General features: G+C 46.6%; 3 protein-coding genes across 3 annotated transcripts; all 3 read left to right on the top strand.

The window, feature by feature from the left end:
• The first annotated feature begins 10,080 nt into the window (after positions 1-10,080).
• LOC120692986 (scarecrow-like protein 21) lies at positions 10,081-15,388 on the top strand. The gene is made up of 3 exons (XM_039976391.1): positions 10,081-10,418; positions 12,561-14,295; positions 14,836-15,388. Exon 2 carries the CDS (start codon positions 12,654-12,656, stop codon positions 14,262-14,264), a length of 1,611 nt encoding a protein of 536 aa, XP_039832325.1. The 5' UTR covers positions 10,081-10,418; positions 12,561-12,653; the 3' UTR covers positions 14,265-14,295; positions 14,836-15,388.
• A 617-nt stretch (positions 15,389-16,005) lies between these two features.
• On the top strand, positions 16,006-18,583 carry LOC120692987 (putative yippee-like protein Os10g0369500). Its single transcript, XM_039976392.1, has 3 exons — positions 16,006-16,442; positions 17,346-17,454; positions 18,257-18,583. Exons 1-3 carry the CDS (start codon positions 16,300-16,302, stop codon positions 18,335-18,337), a joined length of 333 nt encoding a protein of 110 aa, XP_039832326.1. The 5' UTR covers positions 16,006-16,299; the 3' UTR covers positions 18,338-18,583.
• Positions 18,584-21,418: 2,835 nt separating this feature from the next.
• LOC120692543 lies at positions 21,419-23,291 on the top strand. The gene is made up of 4 exons (XM_039975867.1): positions 21,419-21,552; positions 21,962-22,121; positions 22,233-22,396; positions 22,493-23,291. The coding sequence occupies exons 2-4, from the start codon at positions 22,053-22,055 to the stop codon at positions 22,824-22,826; spliced, it is 567 nt and encodes a 188-aa protein (XP_039831801.1). The 5' UTR covers positions 21,419-21,552; positions 21,962-22,052; the 3' UTR covers positions 22,827-23,291.
• Positions 23,292-24,695: the final 1,404 nt, after the last annotated feature.

Genomic DNA, 24,695 nt, shown 5'->3' with positions numbered 1-24,695 from the left:
CGAAGATGGACGAGCAAAAATCATTGCGCTGTGTGAATTTGCATAATCATCCTTCTTGTTTTCCTGTTTTAACAGCGGTATGGATCTCCGAGTAGGGACCAGGGACCACCACACCACATCGGTGGAACAGGCAACAATGCCATTCATGGACCCTGGCACGAGAAAATGAGTGTTTGGATCCAAGTGTTAAATTTAGTCCACTTAGGCCAGTCTCAGTGGGAACTGTCATCGCACAGTTACCTATACTGTAAATTAGGTAACCAAGCCGGTGGAGCCTCTCACATTCTATGACACCCCCCTTCTCTCTCTTCTGCCACATCAGTAAATTTAATGCTCATGACACTTCTATGACCCTCCCACTGAGATTGGTCTTATTTACAGTACTAAATAGTAGGATTAAATAAATATTTTCAATTTGTCAAAATAAAATAAAAAATAAATATTCTCACAAAAAGTAGGACTTAATAAAAATAGATAAATTGCTGATATAATTACATAGATAATGACTATTTCCTCCATCCAAAATAATTGCACATCTAAAATTTAAAATTTGTCCCGCAAAAAATTGCTACTTTGACCAAACTACCATAAAAGACAAGAGTATCCGGAGTCTTCTTACAAAAAAGACAGGACAGTATCTGGATCCTTAAGATAAGGTGTATTCCGTATTTTCGTAATTGCACACCATGCATTGATTTGGTCCAGTCTTATAATTGTATTTATTTTAGGACGGAGAGTAATGGTTATTGGAGCCCATTAGCCTTTGATTAGCCCATGTCTAGTCCCATAGCACATCTAAGGTAGAAACACCCCTTAGTTACGTTGAGTTTTCTTTAAATTTCGGTGTTTCATAAGTATAGCGCAAGCCACGAGTTCAAACATTGGTACGGAACATAAACTATCTCCATTACCAAATATATGACGTTTAGAGTTTCATTATAAACACCACATATTTGAGGAAAGTAAACAACGTAGGACTTCCTAGTTAGTTCTATCGTACAAGTATGCTCAAAAGAAAATTATTTATTAATTAGGCGCGTGCAAGGACACTAGTGCGTGTAGTTTAAGGGGGTGTTTTTAGAAGTGTTCGCCTACACGGACCGTGTACATGGCATGTAAACTTACTTGGGTAGGCGTGCAGTTTAAACCATAAACAGTATATTACATGTGACACGGTATTACACGGGTTACATGTGCGTGCACGAGCTACACGTCATGGAAAAACGTCTAAACGAGCAAGTAACATGCAGTTTTGGGAGAAAGAACATATCGTTCAAAGGTCATGTTTGAAAATTCAATTTTAATTCACGCAAAGTGGATCAAAACTCTCTAATAGTCATTCTCACTTGAAATTATTTTTAACTTATTATTGTTATTGTTATTTTTAAGCATAAATGCATGTTACCATACTTATGTTTGTCGATATAGTACATAGACGTGTAATACCGTGTACACAATTTACACGCTATACATAGTCCAGCACTGAGCGGTTAGCGTGTTTAGGTGAACATTGATTTAGATCCGTGTGTGCTGGTGCCCGAAAGTGTTAAAGTATAGTATTATCCAATTCAAATGGGAGTGCTAATGGGGTACCCTAAACTTTAGCTAAAATCCAAAAAATTTAGTAAAAATATAAGTACTAATACTAGGTGCTAAAGTTTAGCACTTAATTTTACCCCATCCAAACAGACCTAAGCTGGTTAGGAGCCCAATGGGAGTTGGGCAGCGTTCAAGAAAAAAAACACTACATGAATAGGATTGATCTGTTATTGACAAATAAATTACAACAACAATGATATGCAAGTCATCGCTGCCGCATGATGAGGCGAAGATATTAATACGTCAAATCGGTTATTGGATCATCGATAATACAGAGAAGCACCATATATAATTCAACATTTCAGCAAGCTCGAGACCTAGACGCATGTGTAATCTACATGAACGTGACATTACACATGCATGGTAGCGACGACAATTTGGACGGGTAATGCAGAGTATCAGGGTCAGAACCCCCGCGCTCCGATCTGCATTGCGAGTTCAGGACCAAAGCCAAGTTCAAGTTCAGGTGCAGTTTTTAGAGTACCCACTCGCTCTACCAAGCCTGGAACTTCTCATGATAAACTCCAAGGAATACTACAAAAGCATCTTCTCATAAGTTAAAGCTAGCCATGAATTGTTTTAAAAAAAAAGCTAGCCATGAATAACTGCAGCCGCCGTGTAGGTATATATAGATGCAAGTCTCAAAATTATTAAAAGTAATACCTCCCTGACCGAGAGGTGAGAGGAAAAGATGTTAGCTAGTTAAAAAATACTCCCTCCATCTTGCAAAAACCGTTTGTTTAGTCTTTAAATTTTATTCCACAAAAATTGCTTGTTTAGATTGTAATAAAGTCAATTAATTAATGCAATATCAAATACTAAGAAATAACTGCATAGAGAATGGTATAGAGTCAATCAAATGCTGCGGGAAAATCGAATGCTTACTTTTATGGTTTCAGCGCATTTTTTATTGAGGATCTAAAGAGTCAAATAAACAACACCGTTTTTAATCATAACTACTACAGTTAATTAGAGATAACATTATTATTTTCCACTACTATTATTATATGCAAAAAAAATTAAACCAAAAGTTTTTGCGGGACGGAATGAGTTGGGTAACAAAGGACGGAGAGATGTCAATTGTCATAGTATAGTACTAGTACTGTAGTACCACTGCGTTTCACAGGGGGAAAAGTACTGTAGTAGCACATGTTTAAAAAAGAACTGTAGTAGCACAGACGTACCTCTCGCCCATCGCACATCAGTCGGTGAGCCGGACGTGGATCGCCTAACGCACGTCCGGTAATTCCACGCAACTCCGGGGGGCATCGCGAAAAACCGCCGCGCGCGCGTGGCTGAGAGCCGCTCGCCCGGCGAGCCCACCCCGCCAAGTGGCGCTTTTGGTGGCGTGGAGCTCCCGCGCGGCGTCACGTGGTGCGCCCCGCCGCTCCCGACCGCGGTGGCGTCAGGCTCGCCGTTTGCTTGTGCGGTGCAGCTTCGTCGCGGCCCACCTAGGAGCGGTCCATGGACCCCAGGGCGCGGCACTGACTCCCACCAAAGCCGCCGAGCGCCTGGCGCCACGAGAGGCCCCCGGCCCCCTGGCGCGTAGGCGCAGCGCATAGGCGCATGTGATGGTGCGGTGTCGGTCGCACGGCGCGGGCCTGTGATGGCGAGGGCGCCATGTGGCCCGGATGGTTTGTCCTTGCATGTAATGGCCCTTGTCCTTGCATGTAAGGGCTCAGAGCTCTTGTCCTTGCGTGCAAATTCAGGAAGGAGCGCGACACCGCTACGGCGTGATTCGTAGGAGTAGCACGCAGCGCCCGGCAGCGGCGTGGGCGTCGTGTTCCGATCCGTGTTTACTGGGCGCGGTACTTGCAACAATCTTACCATTACCGGATCCTGGTGGGGTTAATTTTTTTTATGTTTGGGGTTAATCCTCACCTCCGAATGAATTGAAGAAAATATGGAAGTTGCTTCAAAATCTTCACTCTTATATGTTCAACAAATTGATTGGTTACGCACTTGTGCTCACAAATTTTAAAAATGTGTGCTACATGCAAGCCAAAGAGACCGAATAAGCGAAGAGTTCAGTATTTCAGTTCATATAAAAGTGTATAACAGGAAGAAAAAAAAAGATGCTTCGAGTGCAATCCAAAAGACGAGATCCTCTGGTTTTTGCCGATCTCCCTTCACAAGTCCAAAAGATGTGCAGATGCGATCAAACTGGAAGGAAAAAAGTGTGGAAAAGGGCTGCTGACATGGACGGGCCGGACAGTGGCTCCCAAAACTCTCGCAAATTCGTGGTGACCGCGCGACCCCTCACCGCGCGCTTCGGTTCATTCTGGGAGCAGGCAGGAGTGCCCCTTCTCGTTCTCGTCCCATCTTTTACTTTTGTCACTCGGCTTTGCTTTTCCAGGCTTTCGCATTTCACGTGTTTCCACTGCAGTCACGATCGTGGTAATGAAAGCGCACGATTCACGAATTTCTTGGATGTGATTCCACGATATGATCGATGGGGCTCTGTCATATTATTGGAGCTTATATATATACTCCCTCCATTCCAAATTATAAGTCATTTCAAAAAATTTGGAGAGTCAAACCATCTCAAGCACGATCTAGAGAGTTCTTGTAGTTTTTTATTTGAGGGGTGTTATTGCCGGTTGTACCTCGTGATCTGCTCAACAAGCATTGGCGTTTGTCAGAGCAACTCCAACAGATTGATTTTTCCCTTTCCCCTTTCTTATCTTATAAGGGAATTCCCCATCGCAATTTTAGCTTATTGAGAAGATGTGCTCCAGCAGATTGATTTTTCCCTTTCCCCTTTAGTTCATGAGTGGCCAGGATCTTCTCATGCATGTAGACTTGTGGCTATGAAAGAATAGATATAAAGGGAGAAGAAAAGAGAGAATGTGGAATCCCCCTTTAAAAAGGGGAGAGGGAAGGGACATAAAAGGGAAAGGGAAAGGGAAAAAGGAAAAAGGAAAAATTAATCTGTTGGACCTAATTTTTTTTCTCTAAATCTCCTTTATGGCTAAAAAGTGGAAAGGGAAAAGGGAAAAATCAATCTGTTGGAGTTGCTCTCAGGGCCTCAAGGGAGAGAAAAATAGGGTTGTGATTTACTGCACAGAACTTTATGATCTATTTGTCCAGTTTTAGTGGGAAGTGTCGTCGTATAGTTACCAAGATCGTGAACTAGATAACTAAGATATATATAGGAATGTCATGGTGATGATACTCCTCTCATGTTCTATGACACACTTCCTTCTCTTTTTTCTGCCACATTAGCAAATTTAATGCTTATAACACTTTTATAACACTCCTAGTGAGATTGGACTTATTAGAAAACAACTGCCATTATTAGGTGGACAAGCAACCGTACCAAAGAGAGTAGCTTATCAAATTGTACAAATTTGATAGTAAGTACTTTTCTTAGGGATATAATTTTTGTTATGTGCAAGTTTCACGTAAGAGAATTAAATGGTCGCCACGTTCTATCGGAGGCGGCAACAACTCAAACTGTACTGAACATTATGTAATACTACGTATTTTGTGATATTCCCTAGGCTAATACTAGTGTCCTTCAAAGCTCTCAGGCTCTAGCAGAGAACAGGTCTTGGGCCAGCCGGCCAGGAGACCTTTTGTGTGGTGGTGGTGGGTGGAGTGGAGTACACACACGCGAGCACTTTTAACGATTTTCGTCGGCCCATTTTGAATCACACTGAGAGGAAAGCCCAGCAAACTCGCGTGAACAGGCCCAAGCACCACCCTATTGTTCCCTCCTCACGGCCCCGTTTGCACAAAAGCAGGGTAAGGGATCGGCCCGCTCCTTGTTTCTCGTCTGCCGAATAATCCACGGGGCTCCCCGCACACCGCGCGGAGCTATGCCATCAAAAAAAAAAAAAAGGGTCGGCCTGAACCCCTTGCAGACTCGCGCCAGGGTATAATTGTTGTTAGAGTGGGTAGCAGGAATCAGCTCAAGCTGCTTATACTCATGAGCTGGCGCCCTACTAACTAAGGTCTCGGTTCTAACTCAACTTAAAAGATTAGCCAGATGGGTGAAGTGGTTTGAGAATTCAGTCAGCCTAGAAACTTCTAGTTCTACATCAGTCTATCATTTCCGAAAGAATAATAAGATTGTTGAATGTTGATGGTTGTAAAGTGTTTTCCGTTTTTATATTTCAGACGAGATTGCAGAGCAGAAGGGGTGATACACTGCGGGCCGAGGAAGGCTTTAGGGCCGGGGGACTCTATTATTGACAAAGTGTTTCAGCACAACTTTGTCAGGATATGGCACTTAGTGAATGAGTTCCCGCTGGCAGATACATTGCTGCATACCTGATGGCTTAAGCTGGTTAAGGTCTGGGATGTGATAATGACTCGTTTATACTTTGTTTTGTTACGTATCATTGTTTTCTTTGTAGAACTATCAAGTTCATGTTGATTGCTGCCATTCTTCTAATTCTCTTTTTGAGCATTGCGACGTGTACGCGCAGCAGTTCCATGCTCTATATATGCATGACATAATTTTCTTGGTAAACTCTTGCTATCTGCACACGCACAAAAGCAATGGAGGTGTGGAACATCATTCACTCATACTGAGGTGCTCAGCACATTTTGGTCCATTTTTATAAGTTATCTCTCTGCTTTACTGCCTACACTACACCTCTTTGATCTAGTATTTGCTAATTCAAGAGATAATAACGCGGGAGTGTTATTGTCTTATTGATGGATAAATCTGATTGCTTCACGGAGTACTCCCTCCGTTCTAAATTATAAGTCATTATGACATTAAATAGGTATACTATAAAAATATAACTAGCAAAAAATCTAATGATGCTTAATTGGTATCATAAATGTTATTATCTTGTTGTATAAGGGAGTGTTTAGTTCCCAAAATATTTTGGGCAAAATGTTTTGAAAGTTTTACAACACTAATTAGGAGTATTAAATATAGACTAATTATAAAACTAATTACACGGATGGACGGAAAATCGCGAGGTGAATCTATTAAGTCTAATTAATTCACCATTAGAGATTGCCTACTGTAGCACGACGCTGTCTAATCATTGTATAATTAGGTTCATTAGATTCTTCTCGCGATTTCACCCGGGAGTTATGGAATAGTTTTTATCAGTTATCCACCTTTAATACTACTAATTAGTGCTCAAACGTTTGAAGTTACTGTAGCGTATGAATTTTTTTGCGAACTAAACATGACCTAAATTTGGTCCAATTTGAAAAATTTTGACTCTCTAAAATTTTTTGAATGACTTGTAATTTGGAACGGGTGGAGTAGTACGGATCGGAATCACGGGGTTCTTGGCAGCCCGGACGGATATTTAATTTTAATTTGTCTGCCCTAGCTTGTCTCCCTCTGGTGTCACACTAAAGGTTGTTTTTAGTGTATCATTACTTGATCGAGGAAAACAGAAGAGACTCGCTCCTCTCTTAGTTATCAGTCTTCCCAAAATGTAACTATGACTATGTTGTTAGTGCTAGCTATTTATGGCAGTTTGGCCCGAATGCGCGCGTAGTCCTTTTTTCTTGGCTGTGACCTTTTTTCAATGCATCAGTAGAGTCTTGCCTTGTATGTACCTGATGGTCATCCCTCGTACCATGTTTTTCAGCAGGTCTCTACTCTCGGACGGAGCATATTTGCACGCATGCTGAGAGATGAGCATGGAAATCACATAGCTATTTTCTAATCAACTGATGTCTACTAACTACTGAATTTAACACAAAAAGACGAATGCATGCATAGAGTACTAAACGAAGTTTATTTGCGAAACTTTTTCATGGATGTGTGTAACTTTTCGAGACGAATCTAATGAGCCAAGTTCCACCATGATTGGCCATAGTGATGCTACAGTAACCACTCCCAAATCATCATCTAATCATGCGGTCAAAGACCTTATTAGCTACAGCACATGCTACAGTACCGTAATTGTGAAGATTATTTTATAATTAGACTTCATCTAATTAGTGGTCAAAGAGACGAAAAGTTTTTATGAAAACTTTTACACCCCTAACTAAACACGGCCATTATTAAATTTATGCAATATCCTGTGGGGAGGCCTGCAACTTGACAGCATATTTTGCATCATTGCATGACTAGATGCATTGACTTTCTTCAACTGACATCACTCATCATGCATGGAGTATGTGAACTACGAATTAAGAGGTCCGGCGAGGGGACTAGAGCTGGGCTTCTGGTGCTAATCCATCCATCTCAGACGATGATGACGCATGAAATAGCGGCATGACTGACGCGGCAACCACCCACTCTCTTGTCGATCGGACGAGCCAAAAACGTGCCGATCTTGCGAGTCCAAATAAAAGGCGAATTTGTGCAACGAGTCGCGGTCCACCAGGTCACGCGGTTACGTGGACCCTCCGGTCCGACAAGCCAGTCAATGGCTGGCTTGGCCCGACCCATCACCAGCCGGTTTCCGTGAAACAGCTGCGGGGCCCAGCTTTCTGGTGGGTGGTGGCGAGTGGCGACCCAGGGCTTTTCCTACGTCCACGTGCCGTCGCGCTGCCGTCATCGTACCCCGTGTTCCTCCCTCGGCTCGGCTCGAACTTTGGGTTCTCAACGCAACTTGGCATCAAAATGCTTCCAGTAATGAAATGCACTCCGTGTGTTATTGTTGCAGGATGATAACGTGCTAGTACGTCAGGGCCGATAAACTATCTCTTGGCCTGGTGGGTGGCAAAAGCTGTGGTTGTGGGGGGCACACCCAGCAGACTTAGAGCGTGGGCAATAACCCAGCCCGTGCGGTCGGCTGGGAGCTCTGCTCTGCGCCTGCTGCTGGCTGGGAGTGGGCGGCAAGGGGCCTGCGGGGCCACAAGCAGAGGCGCACGCGCCGGGGCCACAAGCAGAGGCGCACGCGCCCGCAGCAGCCGGCGGCAAGCAAACCGTCCGTTCTCTTCTCTTTCCTCTCTTCTCTCTCCTCCACGTGAGATTCCGCCGGCTTGCAGCCTCTCATAATACCTGCTCTCAGGCCCGTCCCGATGGGCGTGCAACCGGTTCAGCGGAACAGGGCCCCCAATTTGGAGGGGCCCCAAATACAAAACCAGCAGCCTATTAGGTCTATTAATATTTTGGTCTGTGTCATTGGCTCCAACTAGTTGCCTATTGCATTACGAGAGCTGGTTATTCCGTCGCCTTTTTTCCGCGGCAGCAACGATGTGTGGTCTTCTCGACTGGCACGATCACGCGACTTAATAGTACACAACACAAGCTGCCGTAAACTGCCGACCGGGAGGGAGCAGCATTTTTACACTTGCCGACCATCTCCTTTTTAGATGTAAAATTCAAAATTCCAAAATTATCATGTCCAATGAAAATCTTACATGTATGAAGTATTAAATTTAGACAAAATAAAAAATTAATTATATAGTTTGCTGGTAAATTACGAGACGAATCTAATTAGTCTAAGTAGACCATGGTTAGATACTAAATTATTACAGTAACTGCTACAATAAACATGTGCTAATGATATATTAATTAGTCTTAATAAATTCGTCTCGCAGTTTATAGACGAGTTCTGTAATTAGTTATGCGATTGGTTTATGTTCAATACTTCAAATGAAATAAGATTCTCTTTCAAAAAATTTACAGCATGCATCGAGGGGTAACTGTAACCTCGAAGGGAGTCAGGCTTTTCTTCGTGGACCGGCCGGCAGCTTCTCAGAAACCTCGACAATCCGAAGGGAGTCAGCGTGAAAAAAGGAACTACTCCTACATTGACTTGTAGTGATAGTGATAAAGAGCACGACAACACATAGGATTAAGGAGTGTACCGCGTAATCTTTGACTATTCCTATTCCTGTGTCACCATCACATTTGATTTGGGAGATTTGACCACACGAGACTACTAACAAGTCATGCCACCGGTGAGAAATTTATCCAGAGTCCAAAAAATCTACCCTCAAGAGGAGCCTATTTCTGCAACTTGCACACGACAACCCCATCCCCCTTCCTCTAATTGCCATGCGGTTGAAGCGATAACCTCAAGTCCAAATTATTCCCAAAGCCACCACGGATGGACACGACCCCTTCCCCTCCAGCAACAGCGACCGGCCATGGCGCCAGGCGCAAAAGGCCAAGCACGACGAGCCGGAAAACGAGACGCGTCGACGCTTTGGAGGTGTGGAGCATCTCGCTTCAAGGAAAACGCGCCGCCGGTGTACGGTGATCAGGAAGTATCGTATTCGTGGAAGAGGGAGGGGAAGCGATTAATTAAGTGCAAGCAAAGCCATCATCGGCCGCGAGCTGTTGGTTAATTAGGCGGGCCATTGGCGCCTGCCTGGCCATTAGTATTCTGTACCTGGTGGGGATCATGTTTTAATACCTACTCCTTTTTAATTAACTGGGGATTAATTATTGGTTTTTGTTTAATTTTTTTAATCCTTCGTTGCTTGTACTCCTTGTATTGCTACTGCACCGGGCCGACGATGATCACAGGCGAATCACGGATCCACCCTCTACCTGGCTTCTCGCCCTACCCTTTTCTCGTCTGGGAAGTGACGGAAATACCCCCACCGCTTCCAACTTTCTTTCTTCCTCCTCGAGTCCTCTGGTCCTCTCTCGTCCTGGGCCCTGCCATTCTGTTCCCGGCGACGGTGAGTGAGGCAGCGGACGCCGCCACCGGTCCCGGTTCCCTAACCCACTCCTTCCCTTCTCCGTTTCCGCAGCCCGGTTGGCTCTTAGCCTCACCGCACCGCCGGGCGCTTCCACCGCTCCCACCCAGAATTATATTGTACTAGTAGCGCTCCTCCGCCTCTCTACTTTTTTCGAGCAAGCTCCGCTTCTCCAGTGGCTGCCCTGGCGTGGAGTGGAGATCCGCCCGGACTTGGATTGCTTTCTTCTTTCGCTGGTAAGGAAGCATTGGAGGGTGGATTATTAATCTTATAAGAAAGCGTGGCTTTCGTTCTGCAGGGATCAGCATCTCTTGTTCGCTCCGAGAAATGGAACCCGAATCCTGCTCGCCGGGATGAAATTCAGAAACCCTAGTCTATCTGATTTGTTGCGGAATCTATTGTTTGTTGTGAGGAGCACTACCTAGGAATTTATTTTTCAGAAATTTTGGTGGTTCTTAAAAGGGGAAAAAAGATTTTCATCATGTTCGGTTCTTTTGCTTTGACCGTGCTCATATCGCTAGGACCTGGCAGATATTGGGCGGGGTCTAGGAAAATTTTGCATGACATAGCTGGGAACAAAGTTCATTATGTCTGGCGACCGGGGGCTGCATGACTGCACCTTCAATTCATCATATCAACCTTTTTGACTCCTTGTTTGGTGGGGGGATGTGGTCGTTCGGTACCATGTTGTGGCGTGCAACCATGCGGCACCTAGTAATTCCAGGCAGGCACTTTGCACGATTGTGTATTTCATCTTTAGTCCACGAACAATTTATGATGGCCAGTTGCTCTCAAAGTGTTGCTGCCATACCAGATCCGCTAGGAATTTGGACACCCCAGCTAAATGATTCTATTAATTTTTTTTCCTCCTCTGTCCTGCTTTTGTTTCTGTTCTGCTGCTCTAAGCAGGTGAGGGGGAGGGAGGGATGGACTTTGGATACCCGTTACAGCTAAGTGTTTATGGAGTTGGTCTAGCAACGTTGGCGACAGGCCTATAAATGGACTTTCCAAAAAGAAGTTTAATAATTTGGCATTCATCTTTTATGAATTTCTAGCTTCTGTTTATTTATGGAGGATTATATCAGGAATTGCTTGTGAGACTATTGGGATTTAACTTGCAGATTTAATAATTGTGCATGTATTATTTTCAATGTCATACTGGCATCGAATAAATCTGTGGTACTGTTATGTCAACAGATAAAATCTGACAATGAAAATTTGTTGATTCTGTACAGTCCATTTATGATCTCTAAAAACCTTGACTTGATGCGCTTCCTGTGCTTAAGCCTTTAAGCTGGATCGTCTTGTCTGCAATTGTTCGCCGCAACTATGACTATCTATTTATGTGTCTGTTGTCCATTACACACCACAAAGCGAAACTAGACTTTGCTCCTTGTGTGCTGTTGTAGTGACATTGGTCAATGTCCCATGTTGTACGAGCACAAATGCTACAATGCTTACACCGACACAATTCCTTATGTACCATAATATCACGGTTCAGGAAATATCACATGTGGTACTCCAGCAAGTGCTAGAATATGCGCACTGACACAACATGCAAATTTCTTTTATCGAATCAACATGCAAAATTAAATTCTATACTGCACAAAACGTATAAGAAATTGAACATTTCTCTAAATTTTCCACTATAATTGTGGGAATAGGTAAAACATGTCAAACATCATATACTTTCCTAACTTCTCATGGTACCGATTTGCTGCAGTATATAGTTATTCTAGCTATTACGTGCCAATAAGATAGCAGGTTGCAGTTTCTGTCCAATAGCTTTGCATTTTGTGTAAAATTACTGATTATCCTATGACCTTATTCCCTATTTGCAAGGGATTAGAAGTCAGCTATGGTAAGTTGGTAACAAAGTGTTTGTCTTGGTGTTGCTAAGCAGACCACATTGCAAACTCTTTGTTGATGCACTGTGTTTTTATTGGACACAGTTGTGACATGTTTAGATTGGGTGGTGCACCTAACACAGTTTGCACTGCTTTTCCAGACATCAGCATGTCTTTTAAGTCTTAGCAGAATTACCCCTGTTATTTATATGCGGCATACACATAATAATTTCCCTCCACTTGTCATTTGAAATGCAGTTTTTTTTGCATAATTGCAAACCAATGCAATGTTTTGAATTATTGTAGGATCTAGGAGACCAACTGTCATTAACCAGGGCCGTGATACCAACTAATATTAAATTAACCCATTAAATGACTGTATATGCATTTACTCTTTATGGATCTATGTTGTTTTGTTTGTACCTTAGAGGTTTGGACTATTTATCTGTTCTTTCGTTATGATCTATACCAGTAACTTTGTTTTTGTACAACTTAAAATTCATCTTACCTTCGGCTGTTTGTCTTGTCCAGTTGATATCATCATGCTGAGCATTTTGTGGTAGACGGCAAGATCATCTCTTTGGGTTCCAGCTTATACCTCCTTCCTACAAGGCACTAGAAAATATGTCGACACAAGCCTCTAACCGGTCGTACGGATATCCGGACAATACCCAAATACCATACTACGATGGCAATCTAGTGCCAGTTGGGGGCAATGGTACTTACTATATGCCAAAAAATCATGATGATGGTCACCACATTTCCTCTGATGATGGATTGCAGACCAGTAATTCTAGAGCTCAAGGTTTTCAAGCACAGTACTGCACCCTAGACTCATCCTCAGCAAATTGTGTTTATCCTGCACATAGCTCTACCTCTTCTCAGAGCCAAAGCGGGAGTCCCCAGTCTCAGCAGGAGAGCCACTCAGATCATGCATATGGTTCCTCTCCAAGTGCATCATGTGTTACTCACGTTCCCAGTTGGACACTTAAGGATCTAGAAAATGTAATGCTTGGACCTGATTCTGACATAGGCAGCCCTGACAGCTCCTTACTATCTGGCACTGCTTTGCATGAAAACAACTGGAGAGAACTTTTGGGAATTAAAACCGGGGATTTGAGGCAGGTAATTATAGCATGTGGTAAGGCTGTTGATGAGAATGCTTGGTATATGGACGCACTGATGTCTGAGTTAAGGCAAATGGTTTCTGTGTCTGGTGAACCGATGCAACGACTGGGAGCTTATATGTTGGAAGGTCTCATTGCGAGGCTTTCTTTCACTGGACATGCCCTATATAAATCTCTGAAGTGCAAAGAACCTGTGGCTACGAGTTCTGAGCTCATGTCCTATATGCATCTTCTTTACGACATCTGTCCATTCTTTAAGTTTGGTTACATGTCTGCCAATGGTGCCATAGCTGAAGCTGTTAAGGGTGAAAACTTTATTCACATCATCGATTTCCAAATCGCTCAGGGGAGTCAGTGGATGACTATGATTCAGGCCCTTGCTTCAAGGCCTGGGAGACGACCGTTCCTAAGAATCACTGGCATAGATGACTCAAATTCTGCTCATGCCCGAGGTGGTGGATTGGATATAGTTGGACAGAGGTTGCACAGCATTGCCCAGTCATGTGGTATGCCCTTTGAGTTCAATCCTGTTCCAGCAGCTAGTCATGAAGTTATGTATGAACATCTTTGTATAAGACCTGGGGAGGCAATTGTTGTCAATTTTGCTTATCAGCTGCATCATACTCCTGATGAGAGCGTGGGCATAGAAAACCATCGTGATAGGATATTAAGAATGGTCAAGAGCCTCTCTCCAAGGGTGGTGACTCTTGTAGAGCAGGAGGCAAATACGAACACGGCACCTTTCTTTCTTAGATACCTGGAGACTCTTGATTATTACACAGCGATGTTTGAGGCAATAGACGTTGCTCGCCCCAGAGATGATAAGAAGCGCATCAGCGCTGAGCAGCACTGTGTTGCAAGAGATATTGTCAATTTAGTTGCTTGCGAAGGTGCAGAAAGAATAGAGAGGCATGAACCTTTCGGAAAATGGAGGGCAAGGCTTGCCATGGCTGGATTTAGACCATACCCATTAAGTCCAGTGGTGAACAGTACCATCAAAACACTGCTGGATAGTTACCACAGCTATTACAGGCTTGAGGAGAAGGATGGTGTCCTTTATCTTGGCTGGAAGAACAGAAAGCTGGTTGTATCTTCTGCCTGGTGCTGACATTTCCAATTTTGGAAGAAACTTTGTTTAGGTATGTTGCTGGCACCTCACATTACTTTATCCCAAACTTATGCATGTCTGTGGCAAATTTTTAGTTTCCAAGCTTGGAACCACATCAGCCTTTTGACTGCGTAATCTTCCATTTAGGTGAGGAAACTAGTTAGTAATATATGACCCAGTGATTTACTACTTTCCAAGCTTGGAATCGTCAGTCTTTTCGGTTGGCTATATAGTTCCATAGAGATAAGGAAACAAATGAATGATAAGACCCATTATAGTTTTCCCCAGAAAATTATACTGGGACTTATAGCCCAATGTGAGTGTTATTTCTACCTGAAGTCCCTAGACATATAAAATGGGATAGCAAGCAGCATTGGTCTTGCCAAATCTACTAAGCTTATGGAATAATGGAATATCATGCTGCTACCATGCAACGTAGCTTAATGCATTTTGTGCTGTGTTGCTTCAGGATTAAATAAGTTTGTCTATGGGTTGAACACACGCTGATGCCATTCATAGGCACATTCCTTTCAATAACACAATTACTTAGTTTGTATTTTATTTCGTACAGGTTCTTTCATGGCTTTGTGTTCAGCACTTGAATCCAAGGTGGAACCTAAACTTCTCAATGCGGACTTCATAATAAAAGCCAACTTGGTTGCTTCATTGCTGACTGTTGTTGGCCAGCTTTCAAACAGTCCCATGCTCACCATCTTTTGGACTCAATGGTTGTCGCTGGTATACTCACCATGACTCTCGCTTCCATCCTTATCTAGGAGCCAAGCAAACAGTGGTTGCCCCACCTTCAACTGGTATTAATATTGCATGTTGGTAGAAATCTGGTATCAGCTTCCGAATCTGGATTGCTAAAACCGTGCATGTTGCATTTAGGTTGACTTGTACAATGCTATGCGAGTCTGAAACTTATGCCGGGTTTTCGGTAGTAGGCACAAGAAGTGCCATTAGTCTGTATGTACAACCTGCTGCAGCTCGTGTATTGTACTTCCATAGTGTGGGTGATTTACCTAGATACTATTCCTGGTTTGTGGTGGTCACAGTTCTGTTGGGCGTTAAATCCTTGTTGGATGATTATTAAGTCGCTCTGCATTAGTACGGCACAGAAATGCTGGGCTAAGATGGTAAGCAGGGGCAAGGAGTGATAGTGGGAATGCCTTATGACGTTCACCTGATTGGATGGCAGCACGCCTGATGCGTGACCGAACCACTCTGTGCACCAAAGAAGCATGCCAGCCGGCTTCCTGTTTCCATGGCCAATCTCAGATGAATGCCGATGCTGCCTCTGGCTGGATTCAGAACTCCAGGATCTAGGCCCTCTGTTGCCTGTAGACTGAGTGTGTAGTGGCTCAACCTTGGTATGCGTGTCTTGTGATGTTTTGCTTTCAGTCGGGTCACTCCATCAGGGTTTCAGATTTGCTTGGGAAAACAGCACAATCCCATCAGTGAAGCGGCTGTTTGGTGACGAGGGTTTCATCGTGTCTGAAACTCTGAACAGATTTTTTTTTTATTTTTTGAAATAAAAACCACTGAACAGATAGATGAGAATCGTGGCGCCAAGTCAGCCCATCAGACCATCCGCCCACGCAGGACGCGCCGCACCACCCTTCCGCGCGTCGCACACATGCTTGCGCTGCGGCGCTGAGCTACTACTAGCTGTTGCAGGGTTGGAGTTGCTGCCACCCACACTCCATTCTCGTCTCCCTTTTCCCCTCCTTTCCCTCCCCCAATCCATCATCCATCGTCGCATCTCTCCTCGGTAGCCATCTCTCCAAGGAAAGTAAAGGTTCCTTCCTCATCTTCCTTTCGTTTCTCGGGAGCCGAGAGCCGCTGGGACCGGTGCCTTTCCTCCTCTGCTCTCCTTCCCCCCTCTTGGCAGCCTTGCTGCTGTGATTTTCTTCACCTCCTCGGTTCTTGATTGCTTGCTGAGGGTGAGAGAGGGTGCCGGCGGAGCTCGGCTCCGACGCCTGATCTTTCCGTCGATTGACCAGGCAGCGGGTGGCCGTGGAGCATTTCTGGGATGGGGCTGCTGTTCGTGGAGCGGCTCGAGGGGGAGGGCGTGTTCAGGTGCCGGCGCTGCCGCGTGGACGCCGCCTCCAAGGATGCCATCATCTCCAGGGACTTCTACGGCCGCACCGGCCGCGCCTACCTCTTCGACCACGTGTATGTTCTCTGCCGCCTCCCATTTAGCTTTTTGCTAGCTCGCTCTCGCGGCGACGGTTGCCTTCCCTTGGCGGAAATGGGCTGGCGGCCGCTGGCCGGTAGGGAAAGAGAGTGCGTTTGCTCATGTGGAATCTGCTCCTCGATTCCCCATCGGGCCGGACGAGTTCGTCCGCCCCGCCCAATGTGATAGTGCAGCTGTACTACTGCGAATAGGGTGCCGGTTTCAGGTAAATCTCCGTTGGAATTGAAGCGAGATTATAGAACTTTGTTCATGTTACATTGGAAGCCATGGTCATCAAAGGTTCTCCAATACTAGAAAATGCTGCTGCGAATACCACGAATTTTGGCTTCCTTGTCGAACTATAGAATGCCTATGATACACCTGTAAACAAGTTCGTAGTTTGGTTACAAATTACAATGTCGGAGCCTTTTGTAGAGTTGACAATGGCTTAATCCATTCCTTGTTACGTACTTCTTTGTGATCTTTGAGGTCCCGACAGATATGCACGCTTGACCAGCCATCAGACTGTACTCTTGTAACTTGCTTCACAACTTACGTAGTGCTGCTGGGTACTGTTGGTAGGGTTGGGGATCACATCGGTATGTCAGTTGACAAAGAAAAGTCCTACTGTGCTGCACTTTGCGGGGTCTGCCTAAAATGGAGCCATTATACGTAGTTTCTCTGTTTTTTCATTGTTATTGTGCTTGCCACAAAACCACTCTCGGTTCCATTTTACAAAGTCGTTCTTATAAAGTCACTGCCACTTTGTAAGATAGTGAATAGATTGTAACCTAAGCAGCACAAGTCAAAATCCTATCTGTATCAGGCTTTCTGCCCTTGATCCACGCATGCCTGTTCAGATATGGTCATTAAAACCCATATTTTCTTTGGCAATATTTCAGTGTGAACATATGCCTAGGACCGAATGAGGATCGCAATCTTGTAACTGGCCTCCACACAGTGAATGACATCTACTGTAGCTGCTGCCAACAGATTCTTGGCTGGAGATATGTAAGTACAAACATAATTTGGTTTATCTTGCAACAAGGATATTCTCATTCTTTGGTTCATGCTCGGGACTGAACACAATAGTAAAACTATTTTGAAAAAATAACAACAGAATTATTCTGTGACAATTTTCTGAAAAAGAAAGAATGCTGAAGAAGACATACATATAATTCCTTCATGAAACATATTCACATTGAGCAACCATGAGTGTATGGGGAAATAAGATTAAAACTTCATTCAGTTTGTCAACAAATTACTAGCGCATAAACTGTTTTTCTTGGAAGTATTAACACTGAAGTGAACTCTCTATTTCTCTTTTTGGGCTTAATTATTGGATTGCAAGGTAGTTTAAAATCTAGTTTTCTGGAGATGGGGCACCCCTGTTCTTAGAAGCTAACTTTGATATTTCAGTGAAGAAGTCAAATGATTTAATCAATTTAACAATATAATTTGCACGTGTATCCTTTTTTTCTCTCATGATCTCTGCATACTTCTCGTTGATGCTGTTGACTGTTAGTTTTGTCTGTTCAACCCAACTTCAGGCCTCATTCTGCTGTTATGCTCACAAGTCACAGGAACCACCTTTACCCCAATCATGTTAACTGTTATTCTGTTAGTGGATAGATTTTCGTTATCATGTAACAGTATAGCACCCATGCTTCTAATGTCAAAAACACATTACATTTCATAGACATGGTGCATTCCATTCCTCAAATACTATTCAGGTTTTTGGTGGCCAATTGCTGGCACACTACTACCATATTCTTCTTATGATGTAACCTAATTCATGGGTGGTGTTGCGCAGGAGAGAGCCTACGACCAAAGCCAGAAATACAAGGAAGGGAAGTACATCCTGGAGAGAGCTAGAATGGTGAAAGACGGCTGACGACCATTGGAATGTTGTTACCACTGAAAATTGAAGAAGCGCACAACCATAAAGATATCGGGTAGCTTGAGCTCACTGCCGATTAGCTAGGGAGATGACTGGTTGCAGATGCTGTGATTTGTGGAATCTGAATTCTCGTAAAGAAATTCTGGTAACTTGTTAGCAGTGCTAACTTTTTGTGAAGGGCTTTGCTACGGTACACCAAAGTGACTGTGGACCGTTGATCTAATGTCATATTACTTTTTAGGAGGTAATAGTTTTAATATTTAGTTTATATATTTTAAATTAAAAATAGAGAATCAGAACCAACTTGCATGCAGATTAGTTGAGATCTTATATTTCTGTTTTTTTCATGTGATGTGCCGGTCATAAACATTATATTAGTTGATGAGATCTCAAATTTGTTTAACTTTAACGTGAACAAAATCAAACGTGAGGTGTGTGGTCACACTTTGAAAAAACATGTTCGTGACAATAATATGTATACGTGACAAACTTGACCAGAAAAAATATTTTTACAACAATATTGTGGCAGGTGCCTATAACTTTTGTAGCATGCATGACAGCTGCACATATGTATCATGACATAATAATATAGTGGTAGGACTTTTTTTTTGAGTTATCTAGTGGTAGGACTTGGTCTGACGTGACATGCCTGTAACGAATGACTTGAAAAAAAAACAGAGAGATGTATGCAGCGTTAGATGCAGGCGTTTATTTTCTATAGTGTGACATAAATACATGTGCACATGTTATTGCTATGTTTGTGCGGGAGGTGCTATGTTTTCAACTATTATAAAAAAATTTCTAAACTCCAACGAGACTAATATTTCTACAAATTTTTTCCACACACGTGCATGTATGATTTAGGTGAAAGAGCCACCATGCATGATTAGAAAACGTTGGAGTTCCATGATTTTCGGATCTGCAATTCTGCATGCATGCAAGATAAATAAGCACGAATATTTTTATGTTTAAGATGGATTTAATCCTTAAAAATTTAATGGCTCAGATTTATTTGACCTCTTACCTCCTAAGAGGTAAATGGAGTACCGTAGCATTGCCCTTTGGTGAAACTATTGGTGATCTGTTGAATACTTAGTAATGAAGCTGATTTCACTCTAATTATTTCCCCTTCAACCCTTCAGCCCTTGTGGCCTGATCTCCTGATCCCACGGTTAGCCTTGTGGGCCCCCGGGCTGTCCCCATCCAAATTTTCTTCCTCCTGAACCGCATGGGTCTCGAGAGAGAGGGGGGTGTTTGTATTCGCTTATAATTTGATTGTGGATGGAAATAATCCACAATCCCACCCAAACGGTCTGCTTATTTTTCGCTTACCTGCGTCGCCGCTTCTCCTGGAATCGTGAATACAAGTAAAATGGGATTCTCCCCACCGCGTCACTGGAGTCGCGCGTGCGAGAAGCGAGGGGATTTTCCTCTCCCTGCCCCCGTCCCCGAGCCCGAGAGCCCCTCGTCCAGCGCTCCTCCGCGAGCCCCCGGCCTCCCGTCCAGTGCTCCTCCCCGACATCCGCCGCCGCCAACCCAGGCCCCTTCTGCGCTGCCCGCCAGACCGTCGGGGGGACGCGGCCCCTCGCGCGCGTGGCCCGGAGCGAGCTCGGAGCGCCACGAGATCCCGCGCGCCTCGCACCACTGCGCGTCGGCCTCGCCCTAGAATCGCTCTGCCGCCGCCCGTACGCCAGGTACGCACGCCGCCCTTCTTTTTCTTTTCTCCAAAGCAGCGCCGCCGCCACCTGAATCGTGCCCTGTCCTCGCAAGACCAAGCAGCGCCGGCCCTTCCGTCCCTCGAGAGCAAGCAGCACCGGTGCCCCTGCCTTCTCCCCCAACAGGAGCAACACCCGCGGCCCTGCCGACCGTAGCTGCAGCGGTGCAAGGAGCTATGGTTTCGTGCTTTAGTTTAGAAATTAATTGTATCTATCATTTATGTATTCAATGTTTAGAAATTAGTGCTGGTATATCTCTTGTTATATTTATAATATTAATCTATTTGATCAAATAGTAATATAATTTTGTAGTCAAGATTGTCAAAAAATATAGGAATTATTGGATTTTGCTCGTATTCAGCATAAAATGATATATTATCAGCCTAAAGGGTATTTCAGATATTTTACCATTCAGCTCAGATAATCGACTCAAAATAATCAGGATTGCCAAACACCTAACTTTTTCAGACAACTTGCTTATCTCATAATCCTGATTCTCAAAAAATGCGAGGTACAGAAAAGCACAAACAAACAGGCCGCTCTATATAAGAGCGCCGCCATTTCACACGCCCCATTTTGAAATCCGCAACGCAATCCAGCGCGATTTGGTCGCCATGGAGCCGAAAGCAGGGTGACGCCGCCTCGTCCAAGTCCAAGCCCTCCGCCGACCTCGAAGGCGGCCTCCACGCGATGCGGCTCGGCGATCCTCCTCGCCGCGACTGCAGCCGCGCCATCCTGCGGCGACCTCGTCGCGGCTGCTCGACCCGCAGCAGGTGCTCGCGCCGACCGCGGCGCCCGTCGAGCGGCCGCCGCCGCACGTGCCCCAGTCCCCGGCCCCGCCAAGAGGCCTCGCGCCGACGCCCGGCATGCGGCTTCTGCCGCACCAGCACCAGTCACAACCGGAGGCGCGGAGCTACGGCGGCGTCGAGCTCTCCCCACCCGACCGCATCCGAAGCAACTTGGGCGACTGGCTGATCTCGAACGCCCCAGCCGCGCCCACCCCATCGGTGGCGCCGAAGCGGAGCAAGCTGAGCGCCAGCACCGAAGAGTTCCACCCCGCCTCCCTGGCCCACCTCTCGGGAGTGCAGTGGCCGTCGACGCCGATCTCCAGCACCAGCCAGAACGAAAACGGCAGCCTCGACGCGACCACCCATCCGCCCTTCTCGGAGACGCGGCTCTCCTCCGATCGACGCGGGAGCATGTCCGGGATCGCCTACTTCGCGGAGGCACGTTGGATGCGACTCTTCTGATGTGCTCAGAGTTTTCGCCGCACGTGGTCCGCCTGCTTGAGGAGCGCGACGAGAGGGTGAAGTGGTGCGTGCTCGACAAGGTCAAGCCCTTCGTGGACACGATCATGGGGAACCGCGAGGGGCACGCTGTGTTCCTCGAGCTGCTGCGCGCCTGCGAGGGGCGCTTCGACGAGCTCGAGGGCATCGTCCAGGCCGTGTGCAACCGCAAGGGCTTTCTGATGTAGGTCGTCCAGAAGAACCTCGGGTACGTTCGCCGATCAACTCCTCTGTCAATTTTGCACAAATTGGTGCGAAATCTGAAGTTGAGAGCCCATGTTTCTGACGAACGTTCGCTGCGCAAGTCTCTCTCTCTCTCTCTCTCTCTCTCTCTCTCTCTCTCTCTCTCTCTCTCGCTCTCTCTCTCTCTCTCTCTCTCTCTCTCATCCGCAGGAGACAAGTTTTGGACACATGTTTGTTGCGATTCACATGTTCAATAGCATTTTTTTGGATGCACAATAGCGAATGAAATGAAAACAGAGAGAGAGATTGATCAATGTACACGCACTACATAGATTCAAAGTGCTCATACTAGTTTTGTTGAAATAACGTGATCTGCTACAATTAATGCTGCCGTAGAACTAAACGGCGAGTGCTGTGTTGCTTTCACGGTGCAGGGTGGCAGCTCTGAAGGAACTCGTCAGGGTGGTGGCGCTGGCACCTCAACTGCGCGAGACGCTCCTCGCCGGGCTGTTGAATGAATGCCTGATGGAACGGAGGAAAGGTGATGTGCTGCTTCACCATTGCTTCATGTTTCTGCCTTACGAGGATTGCAAGGTATGTGCCCCTACCACTACCATTGGGAACACGACGCGGCCCCGTGAATACGTACCTATTGGCCGGGCTGAGCTCTTTCCTCTCTCGATCTGATTGATTTCCTGTTATTAGATTATCATCCGGGTCGCCATCGCTTCCATTGACGATATGATATCGTCTCCGATCGGGTGCCGCTGCCTGGGGGTGTGCTTGTCGAACGCAAGAGACGGCGAGCTCCAGACTCTCGAGGAGAACATCGCGAGGCGCGCCATCGCAATCGCCACGGATCAATGCGGGTACGAGCTCGGCATACGAACGATGCCTGTCGTCTTGTGCGGGCGTTGATCCCTCTCATCAGCTCGAGAGTTTTTTTTTGTCGTCTCGTGCCGCAGCGCCAAGTTCCTGCAGCATGCCCTGAGGTTCGGCAGCGAGGAGCTCAAGGTGCGCATCGCGGAGCGCGTGGCGCAGAACATGGTGGACCTGTCCGGGCACAGCCTGGGCAACTACGCGGTGGAGGCGTGCTTCCGCCTGACGGGGTCCGACGAGGCTTTGCGGTGCGTGCTCTCCGCGTTCCTGCTCCTGAGTCCCGGCGAGCTGGAGGCGCTGGTGCGAGGCCCGCACTCCAACTGCGTCCTCGCGAAGCTGCTCGACACGGGCAAGCGCGTGAGTAGCCGTGCTCTTGCACACCCCCTCCTCCCTCGTCGCTTGTTTAATTTGATGCACTGAGATCTCGATCGTTCTTAGCTGATCGCCTGCTGTGTGATGTGATCGGCGGCAGTACTCCCCGTCGCTCGCGGAGGCGCTGGCGAAGCGGATCGATGCGCTGCCGGCGGCGGTGCGGCAAGACGAGCATGCGAGGGTGTTGATGTGGGTCATCCACAGGCTGTTCCACACTTCCACTAGCAGCCGCTCTCCATCCAACAGGCAATAGACGATCTCTTCTGTTCACAGCAGCACATTGACGTGTATACGTGCTTACGACTGTAAGTAGAGTTAAGATAGTACTGCCGCAGGCCGTGCTGCAAGCAACTGCAAAGAGGCACCGCGTGTCATGCGTTCAACTTGTGCCGATTGGTAAGTAGCTGATGCTGCAACTTTGGGTTATCCAGCTCTGCAGGGCTTGGTTGACTGTTGATTCCATAGGATGAAATTTGAAACGGCAAGTAAAGGTTTTCTGCAAGTCCCTCTTTTTATGCGACAAGCTTCTAGTGGTACAACTCGATTCATTATCAGGTCAATTTTGTACTGTATGGGGCTATGAGCATATTGGCTTTGTCAGGGCAGGTCAGAATTCAGGCACGTGCGACACGCTGTCGCCAGGGGGAGCCGTGTGGGCCCCACCGGTCTGTGACTGATCCTTGTATGTGCTAGACATGTCCTGATTCCCCGCCCGCTGCCTCCACCCCCGCACGCGACGCGGCCGTCTCCCCGCGGTCTCCGGCCCTCGCCGCCTTCGTCCCTCCCTAACATGTCAGGCGGCGCGATCGATGCCGGCGCCAGCGCGGGCATCGTCCCGGCTGAGCCTTCAGGCCGTGGGCTCTCTCGGCCGCTCAGACGTCGCGGCGAAGCTGTTCGACGGAATGCCGCACAGGTCCATGGTGCTGTGGGACATGTCGATCGTTCAGTCACGATGGGCGGCGAGATAGAGAGAGACGCGTTCTTACACCTGGACATTGGTGAATGTCGTGACCACGTGCTCCAGAGCAGGAACCCTGACTTGGATTGGCTCCTCAGTTTTGGACGTGAAACCCGTTCTGCAAGGTGCGGATAGGCGCTACCTGCTTCCAGTTCCAGAAACGGGGGAAGCACGGTGTTTGCTAGCGCCGTGGATGGCCTGGAACTGGTGCCCGGGGATGCCAAGGAGCCTCTCGACGGAACGAGAGCAAGGTAGCAACGGATTCAGCCCATTTAACCCGGAGTGCCCATGCTCTTAGCTGGTTTAACGTGCTAGCATTTGGTAACTGATTGGTGATCTGGTGAAATGTGATTCATAATGCTGATTTCTTACAGCTTGCCGCCATTTGTTGGTACAAGTGACAAGCTCCATTGGCTTCCTTGCTGCAGGGTAAGAATGAGACGCGAGACACAAGTGTATGCAGCGCTCCATCGGCAGGGGGCTACTGCAAGTCTGCAACAAAGTGGGACCCTCCCCTCTCCCCAACAAAATCAAATAGAAGCGCGATCAAGCTCGTCGCCACCATCGCCATGGAGCCGACCAAGCAAGGTGTCCCCGCCGACCCCTCGTCGCAACAGCAGCCGCAGCCGCATCTGCACCGGCCGCGCTGCCGCCGCAGCAGGGCACCGTCCAGCGCCCGCCGCAACGGCCGTACGCGTCTGCGTATGGCGTGCTGTGGCAGCCGCAACCGTTGGTGGAGGTGGAGGTGAGGCCGCACATGGCGATACGGCTGCCGCAACAGTTCGTGGAGGTGAGGCCGTACTTGCCGATGCCGCAGCCGCAGCCGCAGCCGCAACATTTTGTGGGGAACATCCAGCACGGTGACACCATCTCTACTTCCCTAGCACTCTAGCATATAGTTGGCCATGCAGCCCGCGACCCGGTGGCCCGCCCGGAAGCCTGTTTTTTTGGCCCGGCCC

Source organism: Panicum virgatum, chromosome 9N, assembly GCF_016808335.1.
Source record: "Panicum virgatum strain AP13 chromosome 9N, P.virgatum_v5, whole genome shotgun sequence".
In the NCBI taxonomy this organism is placed as follows: domain Eukaryota; kingdom Viridiplantae; phylum Streptophyta; class Magnoliopsida; order Poales; family Poaceae; genus Panicum; species Panicum virgatum.
Note: the sequence above shows the minus strand (reverse complement) of the source record. Positions and strands in the feature narration are given on the sequence as shown.